The following is a 17,824-nucleotide window of genomic DNA, read 5'->3' as shown; positions in this document are numbered from 1 at the left end:
GTTCCCGTCGCTTGAAAGACCTCTGCTAGCTGATATCCGCTAGAGGCTGCCAGAATCACCGACCGCTCCTGACACTGGGCGTCGTGAGCATGCATAGCAAAAATTTTCTCAAGAGCAAGCGGACGACAAAAAGGTCCTTGGCATCGTCAGCGGCCCTGTCCGCAGCCTCTCCAGCCAGGACATCCGTAGAGGTGCAAAATCGTTCGGGTTGTGTCGGTGTGGCAGAGGATGCGGGCGTGGTCGGTTTGGAGGGCTGTCGTACGATGTCCTTCCAATCGGATGTTCTCCGGTCACAGAGAATGATGCGGATTCACGCGTTTCTGCCACACGTGCCGCGGGTACATTACCTTACGGTAAGCCTCAGGTACGCGCCACACTGCCACCGTGACACTGACAGCCGACGCTTGTGACCGTATAACACGCTCCTGCATCCACGGCACTCAAGCACCACTGACTGTCGCCCTCTGAGTGAAAAGTCTCAGCAGCTTTCCTATTGATATTACACGAGCAGGCGTACGTGGAACCAGAATCTTCTGGATATCCAAGAGCGAAAGCTAAGGTAAGGAGCGGAATTGACTCATGAACGAATCCAAAAACAAAGTATAGTTCCACCAGGAAACGAATGCCAACGTACCGCGACCAGTACTCTACATACTACGGGCTAAGGGAAGGAAATTTGAGCTACGACTGTGTTTTTCGGTTCGGTTCGATCCTACTCGATACATTTCGAGGATAATCCTCGTTCTCCGTACCGGAGAAGTATGTCTGCGGGGAGAACGCCTCTTCGGTACCGGCATTCTGTATCGCAGGAATCGCAAGATGCTCTGGTGAAGGAAGTCCGAAGTTGGCATCCAAGGATCCCCCGTAATGAGGATTCGGAAGGACAAAGTTGTACTGTGACAAATCCGTCTGTCTGGTTTCAGACGTGTGTGAGCTCTCTGTATGTTGGTAGCTATACTCCGGGGGATTGTCTGCCGCCATGGCAGTTTTCCGTGTCGCTCGTCGGCGACGGAAGAAGAAGAACCACAGAGCTGCGAAGACCAGGCCCACGAAGATAGCGGCACCGACGCAGACACCCGCAATTGCTGCAGAAGAACTGTGACACATTCAGGATACGATCCCAGAGTGGACTGTCGATATGCAGCTTACGTACGTGCGAGTGGCAGAGGTTGCTGCTGCAGTTCCTGAAGGAGAGCTCGTCTGTGTGGCACCAGCACCATTCGTGGCCGATCCGGACGTAGACAAGGATACACTAAGGCTGGGGAACGTTCTATGAGCAACTCAAAACCTTAAGTAGAAATACGCACTCAGCCAAACCCGCAATCGCGTAGTCGATGCTCAGGCAAGTGGAGTTGGAGGGGTCGCCCACATTGGTGAGTGTCACATCGTGTCGGCCTGATGGAAGTGCGCTTGCGGCATACAACATAGTGTTGCCGTAGAAGATCGCCTGCTTTCCATCGTACAGCGCGGATTCGCCACCATCAAGTGACACACTGTACGACCCCATAGCAGGAGCTAGAGCCCCATAGACTTGCACGGAGTCCCCTGCAAGACGTTTGTCAGATTTCCAACGCGGTAACGGCACCAAGCGTCACCCTAGAGTGACAGTCAGCCAAGAACCAACGCAGTAAGAGATATATTACTGACTTGGAAAGTGTACGTAACGGAGTCGCCCGGGTCGCAAGTCATACTATGAGCAGTAAGCTCTTCAGATACATCTTACAGGTTCGACGTTGGAAACTTACTGGCCGTTGGTCCCATTATACTGTGCCGCATTCGCCACTGCGGTGGACCAGCCGGAGCCCCGATAGGAAAAAGACGGATGCGTGTCTTGTACACGCTGGGTATCCGTTGTAACGCTTGTATTAAAGCCAATCTATTCGTGACGAATTCAGGCGTGGATTATAGGGAGTGTAAGAGAGAAACAAACGTAATCAAGATCGAAGTAGCCCTGCGCAGTCCCTGAGCCCGAGTTCACCACTACGATGGTGTGCCACCCATCTTCTAGCGGGCCAGATGAAAACAGGGGACCCCATATGCCGTCCAGAGCACCGGATGAGCCGTTATTGGTACTGATGAACGTCCCATCCAGGGTGATGTTGAAGAACCCGTGATTCTGTCGTTTCGCGCCGAAGATAGTCACCCCCGTGCCGTTGAAACTGAAGGTCGCAGAAGCCGCGTAGGTCGTGGTGAGAGTGAACGTTCCACCCATCGAATATCTGGCGAGCTAGCTGTCAGTCCACACCATACTCGGAAGACATATATAAGCTACTCGCCTGGCATAGTCGCCATCTTGAGAAGCGTCAGCCGCAGTGCGAAAGGTCCAAGCGTTGGTCGGCGTGTAGGCAATGAGAGGACTCGAGTTGTCTATGATAGTGTATACGTCGGACATGACGTTCTACCTCTCCTGGAGGCTGAGCCCTATTAATGCGCGGGGCGGGAAGGTGAATAGCCAGCGGACCTGTGTTGGTATATGACCTGTATCAGTGTGACGGAAATGAGAACTCATCTGATACAAATGGATAAAGGTTTGACATTGTCGCTGATAATAGCAGCTTGGCTACTTTTAGAGCTGATATGATCAAAGGAACATTGGCGCTGAAGGGATTCAAGACGTACCGGGCAGGAGTTTGTGTATGCGAGGGCACTGGCAGGATCCATGTCTGCATACCTCCTGGCTTGGATGAGAGTTCACACTGTCTACTCGCAGTACCAGAGTAATAAGACCCAAGATCCGCTGGGTGCTGTCGTTAACCAGTTGGTCCATTGACAGATGTGATCTGACGCCACGGATGCGGTATTCCAAGCAGTGCCTCCACCGAACCCTGACAGAATATGCATATGTTCCCAGGATCCATAGCTGGGTCCAATTGTGCGCCAGGGAACATCAGATGGAACACGGTAGAGCGAGTTCAGTGGCCAGGACATCAGGAAACCCTTCGTACGTGCACAAGATCCTCGTGGGCACTCTAGAGTCAAAGTGATTGTCGTGATTCCCGAAGCCTGCCCTTATAGAACGATACTGGGGCATAATCTGATGCTGCCGCATACGAGATATACCAGTAGTGTCGGGCCGGGATGAGCACTACACGGCGTTACACTGGTAACATGCAGGGGCCGCAGGTAACGAAAGCCACGACCTGGGAGCTTCAAGTCAAGAAACTGCAAGACCAGACATAAGTCGCCTTCCAACGGCTGGTAGTAAATTGAACCCTTTGAGTCCGGGGCGGATATACTTCAATTATTACTTATCGGAACTCGACGAAAACGCACCATGTCCTCAACCTGCTTGGCGATCATGACCTCGGGCGCTGTCTCCATTTCCCATTTCTCTGCTTCAATAGTCGACGATAACCTTCATCGATACCATCTGAGGTTGGGCAAATCACCTAGGACCACAGTAATAGGACTAAGAGACCGGCATTTCCCGCCGACTCAAACGGACGAGCTGTCCTCCTTTCCGATACTGCGGCTTGCCTCAAGCTTTCGAACTTGAACTCGCTATGTCATGATCAGAAAATTGAGGGTTCCGATACACCATGATGCGTTCAGAGCCTTCTCGATTAACTCTCGCCGGGCTGCTTCGAATTTCAACGGCTATCTGGGCGACGATTTTGACCCTCTGATGGGTGTGTATCCCTGCCTAATATCCATGGTTGTTGGTGACCTGCAGGTCGCTGCTCAACGTTCACGAGCTGCAACTGTATACCTAGCGTGTAGCTATGTAGCACAGCTCGTGCACATTGGAATCACCAAATGTATGGCGTACGACCTCACTTCAGGTCAGCGCCAGAATTCGGACAAGGGTGACCCTCGCTCTTCGGTTGTTCGCACTACGTAACGGCTTCCTGTTCCAAAGTACTTCCTCCGCAGGACAGGAGATGCTGTATGCACGCTACGGTATTCATAGTAAACGCCATCAATACGTTGCGATGCTATCTCGTCCCGTGGACGTGCTTCTCGCTCAGCGGTTTGTATAGGTATCGTTTAATCCATCACAACGACCTGTGCTGCCCCCTCCGCCACACAAAAGTCTGTACTGGGACTTAGAAGTGACCGCTTTCCCCGTTCTTTGAAACGCTGCATAGATCGCAGCACCTCGCAGGCGAGGTCTTGTTTGACGTTCATTCGGGAGTTCGGGATGGCAGGTTCAAACGGCAGCACGTCGCCTTTGAGTGATGCCGAGCTCCTCAACAGCGTTATATGCTCGGTCCTCTGGGAGGGAGCTAACTCGACGTCTGCCAATACGTCAGCCCTCCTCGACTCTCTGCTTACGCGGTGCGTAGGCACTGTGTTGGCTGCTAACCGGGACACCTTTTGGGTGGTGTACTGCAATAACCCGCCGGACGATAATTGTCCATACGGATATTGTCCCAATGGCGATATTGCCGGTGAGTTCACAGGAGCCGGACCATGGGAGATAAATTTGACACCAGTGCACCTAAAGGCCTCCTCACACGGATCTCCGGTGAGCTTGGAAGTCGAAAATCAGTGTGTAGTAGGCTGATCGTGCGACACCAGCCTACATCGTCTCGTTCGCTACTGGTACGCCGATTGGAATACCCAGGGGAGCTAGGACTCACAGCAAATCCATTGCAGCTTGCCTCATGAACATGAGCGACGACACATCCCATATAATTTGGGCTCAACTACTCACACTATACTCGCTGCTCGTATTGGGCTTTGTCGCCCTGGCGGGAAATCAATTGGGCAGGATTCACGCTGAGCTTGCGCTCCTCATCGTCGGCTCGCCTTTGACCTGCTTCTTATGGGGCCAGTCCTTCTGGACTCTCCTCCGCCCGAGGAGAACACGCTGGACAGCGTCCAAGATCGCCCGCCACGTCCTTATCTCCGTGTCATTCTTCCTCTATCTAGCTTTCATCATCATTACTCTTATACCAAAGGCGTCGTCGTTCTTTACTCAAGAATCGTGTTACCGAGAGGGATTGGGCGCATTCGGGCTGCCGTTCTTCCTGTTGAACGAGGTGTCCATTATCTTATTCTCGGTCGAGTTATCGTCCTTGGTCGTGCTAGTCATTATCGAATGGATCAATCGGAGGGACGCATGGTTGGATATGCAGGATGGTCGGTTCCTCTCGGTAGTCAACGTCAAACGATTTTTGTGAGTGACGGTGTCTCTTCTGTCAAGTATGGACTATTTATAATTGGTCTCCGGTGATGTATAGACGGCTCATGCGGGCCAAGTACAACCATACTTTTTTCGTGGCATTCACAGGCGTCCCCTTCATAGCTTGGGTATGGATCACCGAACTTACCGCGATATCCAAAGGCGGCATCCCATTGGGAAGTCCTGTCGCTTTCGGCCAGGTATGCACAGCAATCATCTCTCATGCACCATCCTAGCTGATCATGAATTTACGCCGTCATAGTTGTTGACGTTATTCGCCGCAGTGCCACCTGTCTTGGCAATCTTCCAAGTCGCCAGTGGCAGGCAAGCAAAGCGACGCTTGATGCAGCGCAATGCTGGCATACCCAGGAAAGGGAGCGCAGAGGATTTGTTGGAAAATGCTCGTTTGGGAGAGAAAAGTGACCCTGAAACCCTGCACGCTGACCTAGCGGGCATGGACGTGAAGACGGGCTTCGTCCAGTGGTGGAAAGATTTATTCCAAGCCGCAGCCACCGACTGGATGTGGCTGGTGTTTGCGGCCTCTATCGCTGGTTTCGCCGGTGCATCAGTTGTCCTTGGTCCGCTTGAGCAAAACGCGGTAGAAGGGTAGATGGATGATTATTATTTTCAGCTTGTGAAAAGGCGAAGCGCAATATAATGTAGTTGGTGCTGTTTCGTGAAGCACCGGAGAGGGACCTGGCTCAGAGGTACCTGAGCATCGTTCGCACTTCCATATGTAGAACGCGCCACATCTGCCACTGCCAGTGCCACACAGGACCCGAAAACGTACGAATGCTCACATGGACGGGACGAACGCGTGACTGGACGCGTTGTGTGGCTGAATTTATCCCTCGATCCTTTCCTCGACTTTGAAAATGTCAGTCTTCGGCGTCTCAGCATTGATCTCTCTGTGATATCTGGAAGTCAATATCATGTCGGAACACCTACCGACCTTCGAAACGCTATCCGCCGCATACCCCTCGCACAAGCCCGTCTTGCTCACACTGCAGACTCTGCTGACCGCTACATCGCCGCCTTTCATCTACATAACCGACCCATACACGCCGAGAATCACCTCAAACGTGCTCAAGCAGTTCCTTGCAGGGCTGGTACCTTCACCTTCAAAGAGCAAGCGCACTGTGTACGCGCACGCGTGCCTGAATGCCATCTCAGCTTTCACGCCTCGTCTCTTCTTTGACACAGCGCTCAACGCGCTGGCGGGGCACGTACCACTGTGGCAGGAAGGGTGTGCGAATTGGAGGGGAAATGAGGGTGTAAGGTATAACGAGAGCGTGGACGGCTTTATCTGGGGGATCAGGGATGTGTGCGAGTATTTAAGGCAGGGTCAGGAACAGACTGGCAAACGGGAGTCGAAAGGAAAGGAGAAGGAGAGGGATGTGGATGTCAGGATGGTCTTGGTCGTCGAGAGGGCGGAGCGGCTCCTGCCCGAGCTTGTTGTCCCGCTGACCAGGCTAGCCGAGTTGGTCAGTCCTTCAAGTTCGTCGAATGTGACGCAAGCTGAGCTCTATCAGACACAAACGCCTATCACGACTATATTGACCTCGTCTCTCCCGTGGCAAGACACCAAGCCCCCTCTTGGCGCCTCCCCAGATCCGTTCTTCATGCAAGTCGGCCCGCCGAGCAAGGAGTGTACGTCCAGTCTTCCTTTTATTCGGCAACTAACCACGACAATATCTCTCTAGCTACGCTACACATCCTCTCAAGCGTCTTCTCCGACCTACCCCGCCCAGACTCGGACCCCACGATAAGCAGGGTATCGCAAGACAGCATCCGGACACTGCACACCCCGTACCTTTCCACCCTCCACTCCGTCTGTGCACCCTTTGTCCCCGACCCAGACGAGCTCGCGTACATCGGCGCAGCCCTGTGGCCCGCGTTCCTGCACGAGCTCGGCCGCCTCTTACGCGCCCACGAACAAGCCGGCGATGAAATCGAAATCACCGAAGAAACAAAAATGCGGCTGCTGCGTGCCTTCGCGCCCAAATTCCGCGAGGCGCTCGAGGCGCTGTTCCCGCGGCTCGCGTGCGCCGCCGACTTCCTCCCTTCGTCCCGCGCTGGGGAGCCGCGGGACAAGGACACGGCGATGAGCCTGACGCGGACGGAGAAGTACGTGCTGATCGCGGCGTACCTCGCCTCGACGAATCCGCCCAAGTCCGACATGCGCATGGTGTACCGCGGGTCGGAGGGCGACCGCAAGCGGCGGAGGAGAAGGCGGTCCAGTGTTCTTGCGTCCCCGTCCAAGAAGGACGGCGGGGCTGTGAAGGTGCGTGTGTCCCCGCATCAGTTGACCGCGCAGATTTGAGTTGATCGCTGGCGCGCAGATCCCGCAGCGCCTGCTGGGCCCGACGACGTTCCCGCTAGACCGGATGCTCGCGATCATGGGCAACCTGATGATCGAGCACGAGGAGGAGCTGGACTTTGGCGGGGACGAGTGGGAGATGGAAGGATTGGGCCGGGAGCGGAACGCAGAGGTCGAGGTGGGGCGCGTGGGCGTCCTGGGCGCGGTGGGTGTCTACAACTCCATATCCACGTCTTTGGCGTGCTGAATCGAATGCGCGCTAGATCACAAATTTGACGCAGAGTCATCTGCTCATACGCACCTCCCCGCCCGAGCGCATTGACGGCCCTCCGACGTTCAAGTGCGGGGTCGGGTACGAGGTCGTGCTCGGGCTCGCGCGGGAGGTTGGGGTGAGTCTGGGCGAGAGGATATGGGAAGCAGCCTGAGTTCTTTGCCTTTCTCTTTTCTGCTTCTGCTCGGTATAGAGATTGGTTTGGGCTCTGAATCGGGGCTGTCTGTGGCCTGCATGGAAGTGACTTGGCCATGAACCCTGTAAAGGGTTCATGACGTGAACACTTGATGCCGTCTCCGGCCAGCATCGTACTTTGCCCCTTCTCAAGTCCGCCTGCATGACAATGCTTTATGCAGCATATAAACCCGCATTCGCCCGTCCAAACATTCGACCAGTGCTCTTCCGCATAGTCTTTGACTCCACCATCTAGGTCTCATATCCTCATGACGACGTTTACTCGTCGTCTTATGCACGCAACTTGATCTGGTGGTCGCAATACGCGTTGCCTACCCTCCTTCGTTCCAACGTGCACTCTTGCGCCACCGACTGCTCAGGCTTTGGTCCGCACCAGGAGTGTCGTGTCTCTTACATCTCAGGTATTCGCTAATTGTTATATACATATCGCTAAGAGCCTCCCGACACGCATCCTCGTTCAAGTTGTGCCACTTCCTCGGTGACGCATGGTGCCAAGTACGCCTGCACCCCGCTGCCTGGATTGTCTCGTTTCCGGTTCAATCCTCCGCCATTCACCCTAGCCTCCGGCGGAGAGTGGTCGCTGCTCCTTCGGAGCCTCACGCGCGGGGACCGCACGACTTCCGTGGCTTATCGTCAGGTGGCTCTCCTTTTGCGACGTCGGCTGTGTGGCTCCTGCGGAGTTGTTGGCCCCCCTCTTCCGAGGCCGTTGTGCCCTGGGGCACACTGCCTGACCTGCTTATAGCAATTCGCCGCCCTTGCCGTCCCGTCCTCGCAGCTCCGGGTCTGAGCGTGATGGGACTCCCTGCTACTCAGACGGGGTCATGACTTGATATTACCGCTGGGGCGAGACACACTACATATGCATGCATGACTCGAATCTTGCTGGCTCCAGGACCCCGAATGTAGGGCGGGATGAATGCGCGAATACTGTCCACGCTAAGAGGCAAGTAGCTTGGTAGCGGGCGATCGTCACTGGGTACATAGCTCGCGACCTTCCTTCGTTCTACTCCGTGCTTTGGTGTTGCAAACCCGACGCGGCGAGAGGATCCTTTAGAGTGGGATATACGACTTCTTTGTTAGTAAAGGCAAACGTCGTTCTCGGGAGACACTTCACTGTGTCCAGACTGTGGGACCAACATTGGGATATGCTACAGACACGCTTGTGTTATGCTAAGTTACTAATACATATGAATAGAAACGAACGTTCAACCCTAGTACTACACACACGTCCAAAACACTACCAGATCAGTTAACCTCTCACGTCCTCTCCCCCTCGCCATCCACCCTCTCCTCCAGCCCCTCGTTCAAGATCCCCGCCCCGCCCGGGGGTATGCGGGTCTTCCACTCCTCTTCCTCATGCTCCCTTCGCGCCGCTAGTTCCTTCACGAGGCCAGCTATCACTTCGTCGGGGGCGGCGCCGATGCGCAGCGTCGCGGCGTCGTCTAAGGATGTAGGATGGGGGCTGACGATGCAAAGAGGTTTGCCGGTGTTGACGAAAGTGGCAGGAGGCGAGTCTGCAGTGGGAGGGGGTTTAGTGTTCGAATTCGTTATCAGCGTCCGGAGTGCCGTGGAAGGCAAAGGAGAGAACAACGAATTCGAAACACGTCCTTACCTAGAACCAACACGAGGTTAGCATGCGCGCCTTCGTCCCCGCCGGCCTGCACGAAGCGCGGCTGCACGAGCTCCGTCAGCCTATCCAGCGACGGGGGAGAGGTCCCAGCGCCGGTGTATACGGCCACGGTCTGCGCCTGGCGGACGAGCTGCGCGAGGGTCTTGGTCTTGGACTGGATTAGCGTGGGCGGGTCGACGGTGCTGGCGGCTACTTCGTCATACCAAGGGCCTAGAAAGGTCCAAGAATAGACCTTTTGTTCAGCCAATCAGAACGATTTCGACCTTTCCGACCTTTTCGAGTGCACGTGCATGTTCTAGACACGTGATGACCAAGGTTAGGGTTCGCTGCCGACGCTGCAGGAACACCAAGTCCAACAGCCATGGCGAACTCGTTTCACCTCATCCTCGTCTGCTTACTCTCTCCTGATTCTGCCCCCCCTTCCTCGCCATCCCGCCATCATGCCCAACCCTCGCCTTCTCCATCATGGACCCGCGGCCGCCCCGGCCGTCCGCATCGTCCTGCCCATTAACCGTGTCCGACGTGCCCCTTCCACATGCACCCCTCGACGTTTGCCGGCGTTCCCGTGTACTTCGACCACAACCTACAATACCCCAGATAGCACAAATTGAAGGAGGATGAGGATCTGGCTACTTACCTGCCACCGACGACAGGAGCAGCAAGGGGCAGGGCATAGATGCAGCCCTTACAGCCCAGATGTGCTAGCAGCACCCGCAACACCAATACCCGTCGCATGGACCACACACGCCAAGCAACCCCTCCACGACCCCACGGTCATGTCATCGCTATTTAGGCTCAGTGATTCATGCGAGGTGCACGTTGCACCCCCGCACGTCCATCTTCTCGAGACGTGCCAGAGGTCGACTGGCGGAGCACCCCAGGTCGAAGGCGACAACGGTGTTGCTGGTGGATACCACAAGCCTGAGTATTAGCTCAAGCATGATTGACGGCAATGAACTGAGCAGGGAGGGCTCGATTAGGTGAGTGACATACTTTCTGTGAGCACACCCATCATCCGGTCTGCCTCTGCCTCCTCCCCTCTCTTGCAGGGAGCCCAGCTGCCCCAACTTCCAGTCCAATCCAAGTCCCAGAGTGCGCATACAGCACACATCGGCAAGCACGGAGCACACTCGCTGTGGCTGGACTACTGCCGTGACCACGGACCCGTTCGTCACCCCGCCGCAAGCAGTCACTCATACCCTTCTGCGAGCAGCTCTCCCCGAAGCTCCGCCCTGTCCAACTCATGCCTATACGCCCGGGCGGCAAAGTGGGTATCGCAGAGGATTTCGGTGGTGTGTCCTCCCTCACCTCTCAGTCTGTGCTCTACTGACAATTCCTTCCTTCCTAGCCTGCAAATCCCCTGTGGTGTCCTACTACTTGTACTTTGTCTCCCGTCCGCTCCAGCGCCTCGCAAACACCTTCGGCTTTGTCTCTGCCACCCCGCCGTCCATCTCGCCCGTGGACCTGCAGCCCCGCTTCGCTGTCTCGTACCGCTCGGGCCTACTTCCCAACATTGCCACGAGCATGCACTGCGGCTTGGAGGAGGACATGGACAGTTCGGTGAGCTTCGTCACCACACCAACCGTGTTCATTGGCCTGATGCTCTGCATGATCGGTCGGTGTGTTACTCTACTTCTCTCCTCTCTGTTTCCGTCTGACAATGATGGAGCTTGTTCACTAGTGTGTTTGTGTGCCGTTACTTGCACAATTCAATGCAAGAGCATATAATTATCATCTGATTTTATGTAACTAAGTTGAAGTAGTACTGTACAGAATATTTGCATGGAAATATAAACTATGAGATGGAGCTCTGAGTACTGACAAACTTGATGTAGAAATGGGAAGTACATGGGCACACGAAGGATACCAATGAGACGCACCCAGAGCACCAGTCTCAACCAGTGAGAGCACTAGGGTGCTGAGCCCCACTAATCCTCCAAGCACCCTAGCCGTAGATACTGCTGCCCATCATGTACGACAATCATGGAGGCGGCCGGCTCAGGCTTGAGATCTAGATAACTGAAAAGCTTGAACAGGATGCGGCCATCTTCAAGTGTAATAGTGCGCTTGTGCAGCATCATTGCGAAGGCTTCATGCTCCATTTGCATGTCGTTATGCGCGCGTTGCTCGACGAGGACCTTCTCGTATACCTCGCGAAGGACCACTAAGAACCTAACGGGATTGAAGGTTGTCCCGTTGGCAAAGATAGTCTTCGGCTGGGGCCAATCCGGCAGTGGATCATTCGGTGACGCCTTCCCTAAAGTCTGCTTAACACCATCTGCACAAAAACCCTTCTTGTGATTGTCTGGATCACCCGATGGATTGGGGTACATGATCGTGCGACACCGAGCGCACGTAGCAGGCTTGCGCTGGGGAATATATTGCACCCAAATTAGCAAGAGCAATCAATTAAAACATTTCTAACTCCATACCTTTTTCATAGCACCCGCATCGCCGGCCTTCACACATTTCTTGACAAGCTCCACGGCCTCGCAGTGCCTGCGCCAGAAGGTCTCACTACCTTTAGAGGCTATAGAGTGGGATCAGTTTTTAGCCCCTACAGACGAGGCTGGTAACCTACTTTTGTAGTTGCCTTGCGCTATACGATCCGTAATCTTTGTTTCTACCTCACCCAGTTTCTGCATCAGGGCGCGCGGGTTCTTGGCAATGAAAGGCGAATTTGATTTCGAAGGTGTCCTCGCTGCCTCTTCAAGTCTCTTATTGTACTTCTCAGTGGCGAGAACCCACTTCTTTGACGTCATTTGGAACGAGACCCATTTTTCCTCTGCCCGCATATCCATGAAGAGAAAGAACTCCTCGTTATTGTTGATTGTGAGAGATCGGATATTTATGCCTGTTGAAACTGAGAAGAGAAGCTCCGAACGGGTCATCTTGGTTGAGCCATCAGGAAGAGGGAGTCGAGCGGAGAGTTTGTCGGATGAAGACTTCAATGGACCATCGGCTGGGGTCACAGGTCCTGAACCCGCAGCTGCATGAACTGTTGAAGGACTCGTCAATGACACATCAGAGGTTCCAGGACCCGTGCTAATCCGCGACGAGAAGAATGTATGGATAGTTGCAACCGGGCCTGCCTGCCAGTGAATCACGATCAGAAACCAGATGCTGGTGATGCATATGAAGCACTTACATCAGTGCGTGACTTCTTCTGTTCGCCCTGGCCCTCGCTTGTCGCGTAGACTTCTGACTTGCGTTTCTGGGTGCTGGACACTGCTCCGGAGCCCTCTGCTTGGCATTCGGGATTGAGAATGGGCCGGGCGTCAAGCACGTCGGTGCGCTGCCTCTGCAATCGCCAATCAGTAACCTCAGGTAGAATATAGAATCACATACGCACCTCTGTTGGTGATACCGATGTAATTTTCGGGGAATTTCCTCTGCCAGCTTCAAGTTTGCATACAGAACGTTAGCTAATGCTCGTGTTAGACAGCCAAATGCATTATGCATACCTTTTCCATCAGCTCTCTGTCCCTCCAGCTTAAAAGTTAGTTTCTTTCCGGGTTCAGTGAGAGCAGTATGACTGAGCCATGCGCCAGGAGCTTCTTGAGTGCGATCCTCCGGTTGATTAAGAAGTCGAGGATCAATGTTAAGATCTTGAATAATATCTTCTATGCGGCCACGGGCTTCCTCTGACGTGAGGTCCAGGAGCTCATCTTCGGGCTCATCCTTCACCTTCAGGAAGCCACCGAATGTGGCCGTATAGTCAGAACCAACGATGCCAAAGCGCTCACCGCTGTCGACAATCTGGAGACGGGGAAGGGGGTCATACACCTGATTAGCCATCTTTGGCACCTTCTTATCAGATGACAGATCGTTCCATAGCTGAGCAACCCTGTCGACGAGATGTAGATGATGTGAGCCAAAGAGAGACTTCACAAAGACATCAGGTCCTTTGAGAGCGCTTGCGACCCGAATATTTCGACGCAAGACAAAGTCATGGCACAGGGCAGCGAACATCACAAGTCCGCTTGTAAAGGAGCGCTGTAGTCCGTTGAAGCCACGGTGTGTACTTTCGATACGGCTCCCATCAGTACGTATATCTTCGCGTGGCCTTGCCAAGCATCCCTTCCTGATGTGTGAGAGCTGCTCAGCGTGAACCTACGTCCAAGATTAGAACCCGATCACATGCAACATAAGGGGATCACAGCTCACACGGGAAGCCGCAGCTGACCAAACTCCACCGTGTCTGGCCCACTTATCAAATGCAGCGGTAATACGAGCCTCCTGGTCCTCCTTGGGCCAGTAACTCGCTCCAGCTTCCTTTGTGGCACCCTTCTTCAAGATGGCAGCAGATATATCTTGCGCTACAACAGCCCGCAGTGGGTTCTTCGTGCCGCCGATGATGCAAGCAGTATATCTAGACAATGTGGGGTGATTATAAGGTTTGATTCATGATAAACATAGAGAGACGCACCGTGCAACGAAATGGAAGACATCGAGAAGGACACAGATTGCACTAAAGACCTTTGTAATTCCGCTTCGGACATGGCAACAATTATCGGCGATAGCCATGGTGGGATCCGCTACGCCAAGTGCCCGACAGCGACGCTTGAACCCCTCGAGCAGCTCTGAGATCTCTGCATTCGCTTGGCTATGACAGAACCTCTGGAAGCAGTGCCAGTTTCAGCTTGCATGCTTGGACTGAAGTGGAAGAGTACTTACCCATGCGATGATCAGATTATCTTCGTTAACCATGTCAAGTATCCCACCCTTGTTGATCTCAATCCGCTTCCTGTTTTCGCCGATAATGGTCGCCTTCCCTGACGCTCGGAACGTATTGTCCAGTGACAGGGCTATGGCTGGCAAGCAGAGACGAGGATCAGATTAGTAATCATGTGAGTACTTGCACACATGCTTACCAGACAATGTACGCAAATACTCCTCTGATTCCACCTGTCTCGTACGCCGATTGAATTCTATAAACACCTCGGTGATCATATCATCACTAATAGAGTGATCATTATAAGCGGACTTGTCTCCTGGGTCTGAGAAGCGCTGCAGGGGGTTAGGGAGGAGGGGCGAACGCCGGGATATCTTGTAAGCCTCCAGATATTCGAGCATGCGCTGCCTATACTCCAAGAGATGCAGTTCTAAACAGCCAGCCCATCAATAAGGCTTGACGATGAGGAATGAAAACATACGTTTAATGTTTTCAGCCAGGCCCGCCGCAGTCGTTGAAGGACGAACTTCGATGATGAGGTTGAAAAGCTCGCGAGTAATGGCGCAGCGCTTGAAGAAGTGAGGTATCCCGCCTACGAATCACAGGAAACAGGTCAGCTTCCCATTGGTGTAACACTATCGAGGACTCACGAGGGACTTCCCAGTGTTCCCATCTCTCCCAGAAGATTGCATTCGTGGTTGCGAAGCAATACTGTCCTTTTGCTCCACCTGCGATGCTCTTGTCGAGGTCACCAGCTTGCCCAGTACGTTCTGACCTCTTCGCATACTTCTGTTCACAATCCTTACATCTGAGCTGGTAGCCAATAGCGCCCTCCTCCCGGAACAGGCCATGAACATCGCGACGGCCTGTCGCTGTCCAGCCCTCCCATGCCGTATTTGCAGATTGGCATTGCGGACATCTCGCAAGCTCCGGGTAATAGAAAGGGTGGATGACGTTGAGCGGGCGCAGGTATGCAAGCCCAGGCTTGATGGCAGGGCAGTTGTCCCATCTGCGAACATGCAGATATGTCGGCGGGGTGAAATGCGGCCCTAAGAGTGGTGTGCCCTTTGCCAGTGGAGGTGCACCGTCTTTCCCAGACTTGATGAGCCGATAGACATAGCTGACGTACTGCACGACCTCGGCATCCCATTCGAGTTGAGCGCGATTGATAGTTTGGGTAGAGCGGTTTGCGGTCCACGTCCGGATACGGCTTTCCACCTAGTTCACGGTACGTCTCAGTGGGTGTGCCAGCAGAATAAGGAACGCACGTACCCCTTTTTTCCATTCCTCCGCTAACTTCCTTTGCTCGGCCAGCGTAGGTAACACAGCTTTGAGGTTTGCTAGGACGGCCTGGGGCTCGAAAACTGACATGATTTGGGATGGAAATGAGGTGTGCCCATACCATTTTGAACTGAATTGCCGTGTCTCAGATTTACTTCCGTTGCCGCGTCGGCCTACAGATCAATCTGGACTATGTCGCAATGTACTCATCCACGGGGGACTTCGACGCACCTCCCTGAAGTGCGTGGCATGCTCGCTAGAGCCCATGAAACGCCTGAGGGTTAGTTAAAACTGCTGGTTTGCTAAGCGAGAATGGTCACTTACGGAAGGAAATCCCTTCACAATGGATTTATTGCTGTACTGGCGGTAATACTACTCCGCTGTCTGCTATTCTCAGTATGTCAGACACTAGCCAGATAATAAGACACTTGACATTCAAGTTTGCAAGACTCTTCAGAAATGTCCGTTGTGCCTGCCACTCATATACCTTACATGTGCGTCAACGTAGAAGGCTTCAACCCGAGTACCAGTAGTACATCTGCGGGCAGACGATCCTACTTCCGAGTCACAGCAAACATGAATTGAATGTCGCCGGTGTCAGGACTGATGTGACAATAGAAGTCATTAACCATTGTGCGCCAACGTAAGGCTACCAGTGTAGCGGTCCCAGTCTCCCAGATAGGCGCTCAGCTCGCTTCGTTGGTCCAGATGAGATGGGCACCGGCAGACTGGTTCCAGTGATCCAGTTGATCTGGAGGATACGTGCCCATCTGCAGACAATAGATTGCTGTATATCACTCTTTGTATTTAGCAAGAGAACTCATAAATTCAAGCATTGACAAGCAAAGTGAACTATGTTCAATTCATGTGTACAACATTATTGATATTATTCTTAATATACAATACTACTTACCACGTCTCGCAACACTCGAACGCCTCGTTATGCACCTGCAGGCTGGGCGACTTGTCTCTCGCACACGACAGTCGCACTCACCAGCATATCTCACCTGGCCATTGCAATGCTAGAGCGCAGATCGCAGTTTGCCCTGCACTGCAGCCAATGTATCAGCATACAAATACAGATACCAGACAGGATTGGAAAGCACGCACCATCCTCAGCATACTTGGATCTCATCCTGTACAACCTACCCTGTGCAGGAGTACTCGATGTCCTCCTCCGTCTGGCCCTGCAGCGGCTAGTTCGGCACCTCGAGGTACTGCTCACCGACGTACTCACTCAGGATGCTGTTCTTCGCCATGCCCTTGAGCGCCTTCTTCTTGATAATCCTCGTGCAGGAGCTCGCCGCGCGGTCGTGTTCGCGTCGAGGTGCCCCTTGCGGCTGCGGTTCTGCGACTGCCACGCGAAGAGCTGCAGGCGCTGCATCTCGGGGGCTTCGCTGATGTGCCACGTGAAGTTCTCGCTGGTGAATTTAGCCTAGTGGGGAGGGGTTAGGATGTCAGTGATGAGAAGTGGTGGGAGAGTGGACCATACCTCTTCTGGGGAGATGTCCTTGATGGGCACCTCGCACAGGAAACTGGTCTTGCGGTTGTAGTAGGCAGAGGAGGGGTCAAATCACGGCTATGCAAGTTTCTGGTGGAGATGTGGGTCTCATCCACGTACCTCTCCTTGTACTCGTCCTCTTCGTTGCTCAAGCCATGTCGTAGTTGCTCAAGCCATGTCGTAGTTGCTCAAGCCATGTCGTAGTTGCTCAAGCCATGTCGTAGTTGCTCAAGCCATGTCGTAGTTGCTCAAGCCATGTCGTAGTCGCCCTTCTCCTTGCCCGCCTTGGCGACGCCGCGACGGCAGCGAGGTCCCTGGCCGTCGGTCGTCATCTGCTTGTCGATCTCCTCTTTGGGGAGCGCGCACCGCCTCGAGCGCGTCGCACTCCTCGTAGAGCTTCTTGTACTCGGCCGTGTTGTACCCATTCCCGCGATCGCACTTCGTAACCTACCCGCCGGGCCTGATGTCCCTGTTCGTGCACTTCGCGCCCTTGCACGGACGCTCAAGGTCGACCTGCTTCTTGTGCGAGAGCGTGCCGCGCATGCGCCGTGGTCACACCAGTGATCAGGCGAGTCCTTGGGCTGTTTTTCGTTATGCCGCAGGTGCGCGAGCATGGCGCAGCCCGAATCGAGATGCGAGGGGCCGTGGGAGATGTGTTCTGCATGATGAGTGAGTCAGAGATGCAGAAAATGGACAAAGGGAAGACGCACAGCACATTTGGTATTAGCTCCCTGCAATCCAGAGTGGGATGTAGCACATACCATAGGTGATCCAGCGGGGGCAGAAAGTCAGCAGCATGTAGCCGTACAGTTCATCTATCCTC

The 17,824-nt window shown here is 53.9% G+C and overlaps 8 protein-coding genes across 8 annotated transcripts in view; 4 read left to right on the top strand and 4 right to left on the bottom strand.

Annotated features, from left to right (window-relative positions):
* Positions 1 to 681: 681 nt before the first annotated feature.
* On the bottom strand, positions 682 to 2,292 carry GLOTRDRAFT_140897 (uncharacterized protein; the record flags this gene model as incomplete). The annotated part of the gene is made up of 8 exons (XM_007871727.1): positions 682 to 1,096; positions 1,154 to 1,258; positions 1,308 to 1,545; positions 1,581 to 1,596; positions 1,648 to 1,690; positions 1,746 to 1,876; positions 1,931 to 2,219; positions 2,273 to 2,292. 8 exons carry the CDS (start codon positions 2,290 to 2,292, stop codon positions 682 to 684), a joined length of 1,257 nt encoding a protein of 418 aa, XP_007869918.1.
* Positions 2,293 to 2,659: 367 nt separating this feature from the next.
* Positions 2,660 to 5,738, top strand: GLOTRDRAFT_123084 (uncharacterized protein; the record flags this gene model as incomplete). The annotated part of the gene is made up of 8 exons (XM_007871726.1): positions 2,660 to 2,757; positions 2,852 to 2,941; positions 3,517 to 3,629; positions 3,714 to 3,782; positions 4,089 to 4,391; positions 4,522 to 5,122; positions 5,187 to 5,328; positions 5,391 to 5,738. The coding sequence occupies 8 exons, from the start codon at positions 2,660 to 2,662 to the stop codon at positions 5,736 to 5,738; spliced, it is 1,764 nt and encodes a 587-aa protein (XP_007869917.1).
* Positions 5,739 to 6,060: 322 nt separating this feature from the next.
* On the top strand, positions 6,061 to 7,873 carry GLOTRDRAFT_140895 (uncharacterized protein; the record flags this gene model as incomplete). The annotated part of the gene is made up of 5 exons (XM_007871725.1): positions 6,061 to 6,612; positions 6,661 to 6,778; positions 6,832 to 7,412; positions 7,471 to 7,653; positions 7,712 to 7,873. 5 exons carry the CDS (start codon positions 6,061 to 6,063, stop codon positions 7,871 to 7,873), a joined length of 1,596 nt encoding a protein of 531 aa, XP_007869916.1.
* A 1,050-nt stretch (positions 7,874 to 8,923) lies between these two features.
* On the bottom strand, positions 8,924 to 9,907 carry GLOTRDRAFT_140894 (uncharacterized protein; the record flags this gene model as incomplete). Its single annotated transcript, XM_007871724.1, has 3 exons — positions 8,924 to 9,428; positions 9,527 to 9,754; positions 9,856 to 9,907. The coding sequence occupies 3 exons, from the start codon at positions 9,905 to 9,907 to the stop codon at positions 9,172 to 9,174; spliced, it is 537 nt and encodes a 178-aa protein (XP_007869915.1). The 3' UTR covers positions 8,924 to 9,171.
* A 53-nt stretch (positions 9,908 to 9,960) lies between these two features.
* Positions 9,961 to 10,356, top strand: GLOTRDRAFT_101402 (uncharacterized protein). Its single transcript, XM_007871723.1, has one exon. The coding sequence runs from the start codon at positions 9,985 to 9,987 to the stop codon at positions 10,153 to 10,155; it is 171 nt and encodes a 56-aa protein (XP_007869914.1). The 5' UTR covers positions 9,961 to 9,984; the 3' UTR covers positions 10,156 to 10,356.
* A 337-nt stretch (positions 10,357 to 10,693) lies between these two features.
* Positions 10,694 to 11,283, top strand: GLOTRDRAFT_140893 (uncharacterized protein; the record flags this gene model as incomplete). The annotated part of the gene is made up of 3 exons (XM_007871722.1): positions 10,694 to 10,836; positions 10,893 to 11,163; positions 11,226 to 11,283. Coding segments are annotated over 3 exons (471 nt in total), but the record flags the coding sequence as incomplete, so codon positions are not given.
* An 885-nt stretch (positions 11,284 to 12,168) lies between these two features.
* On the bottom strand, positions 12,169 to 14,011 carry GLOTRDRAFT_22104 (uncharacterized protein; the record flags this gene model as incomplete). The annotated part of the gene is made up of 4 exons (XM_007871668.1): positions 12,169 to 12,489; positions 12,965 to 13,657; positions 13,712 to 13,916; positions 13,974 to 14,011. Coding segments are annotated over 4 exons (1,257 nt in total), but the record flags the coding sequence as incomplete, so codon positions are not given.
* A 2,175-nt stretch (positions 14,012 to 16,186) lies between these two features.
* Positions 16,187 to 17,824, bottom strand: part of GLOTRDRAFT_96203 (uncharacterized protein) — a gene marked incomplete at both ends in the record, with an annotated part of 2,303 nt that continues 665 nt past the window's right edge. The window contains 8 exons of the mRNA XM_007871721.1: positions 16,187 to 16,287; positions 16,414 to 16,448; positions 16,508 to 16,551; positions 16,650 to 16,717; positions 16,738 to 16,897; positions 16,993 to 17,035; positions 17,122 to 17,188; positions 17,453 to 17,659. Of these exons, the coding sequence (XP_007869912.1) occupies positions 16,187 to 16,287; positions 16,414 to 16,448; positions 16,508 to 16,551; positions 16,650 to 16,717; positions 16,738 to 16,897; positions 16,993 to 17,035; positions 17,122 to 17,188; positions 17,453 to 17,659 (725 nt within the window). The remainder of the gene's footprint in view (positions 16,288 to 16,413; positions 16,449 to 16,507; positions 16,552 to 16,649; positions 16,718 to 16,737; positions 16,898 to 16,992; positions 17,036 to 17,121; positions 17,189 to 17,452; positions 17,660 to 17,824) is intronic.

Source organism: Gloeophyllum trabeum (genome assembly GCF_000344685.1).
Source record: "Gloeophyllum trabeum ATCC 11539 unplaced genomic scaffold GLOTRscaffold_00015, whole genome shotgun sequence".
Lineage (NCBI taxonomy): Eukaryota > Fungi > Basidiomycota > Agaricomycetes > Gloeophyllales > Gloeophyllaceae > Gloeophyllum > Gloeophyllum trabeum.
Note: the sequence above shows the minus strand (reverse complement) of the source record. Positions and strands in the feature narration are given on the sequence as shown.

Excerpts from the sequence above, each read along its gene's own strand:
- GLOTRDRAFT_101402 (XM_007871723.1), top strand. The coding sequence starts at position 9,985 with ATGCCCAACCCTCGCCTTCTCCATCATGGACCCGCGGCCGCCCCGGCC.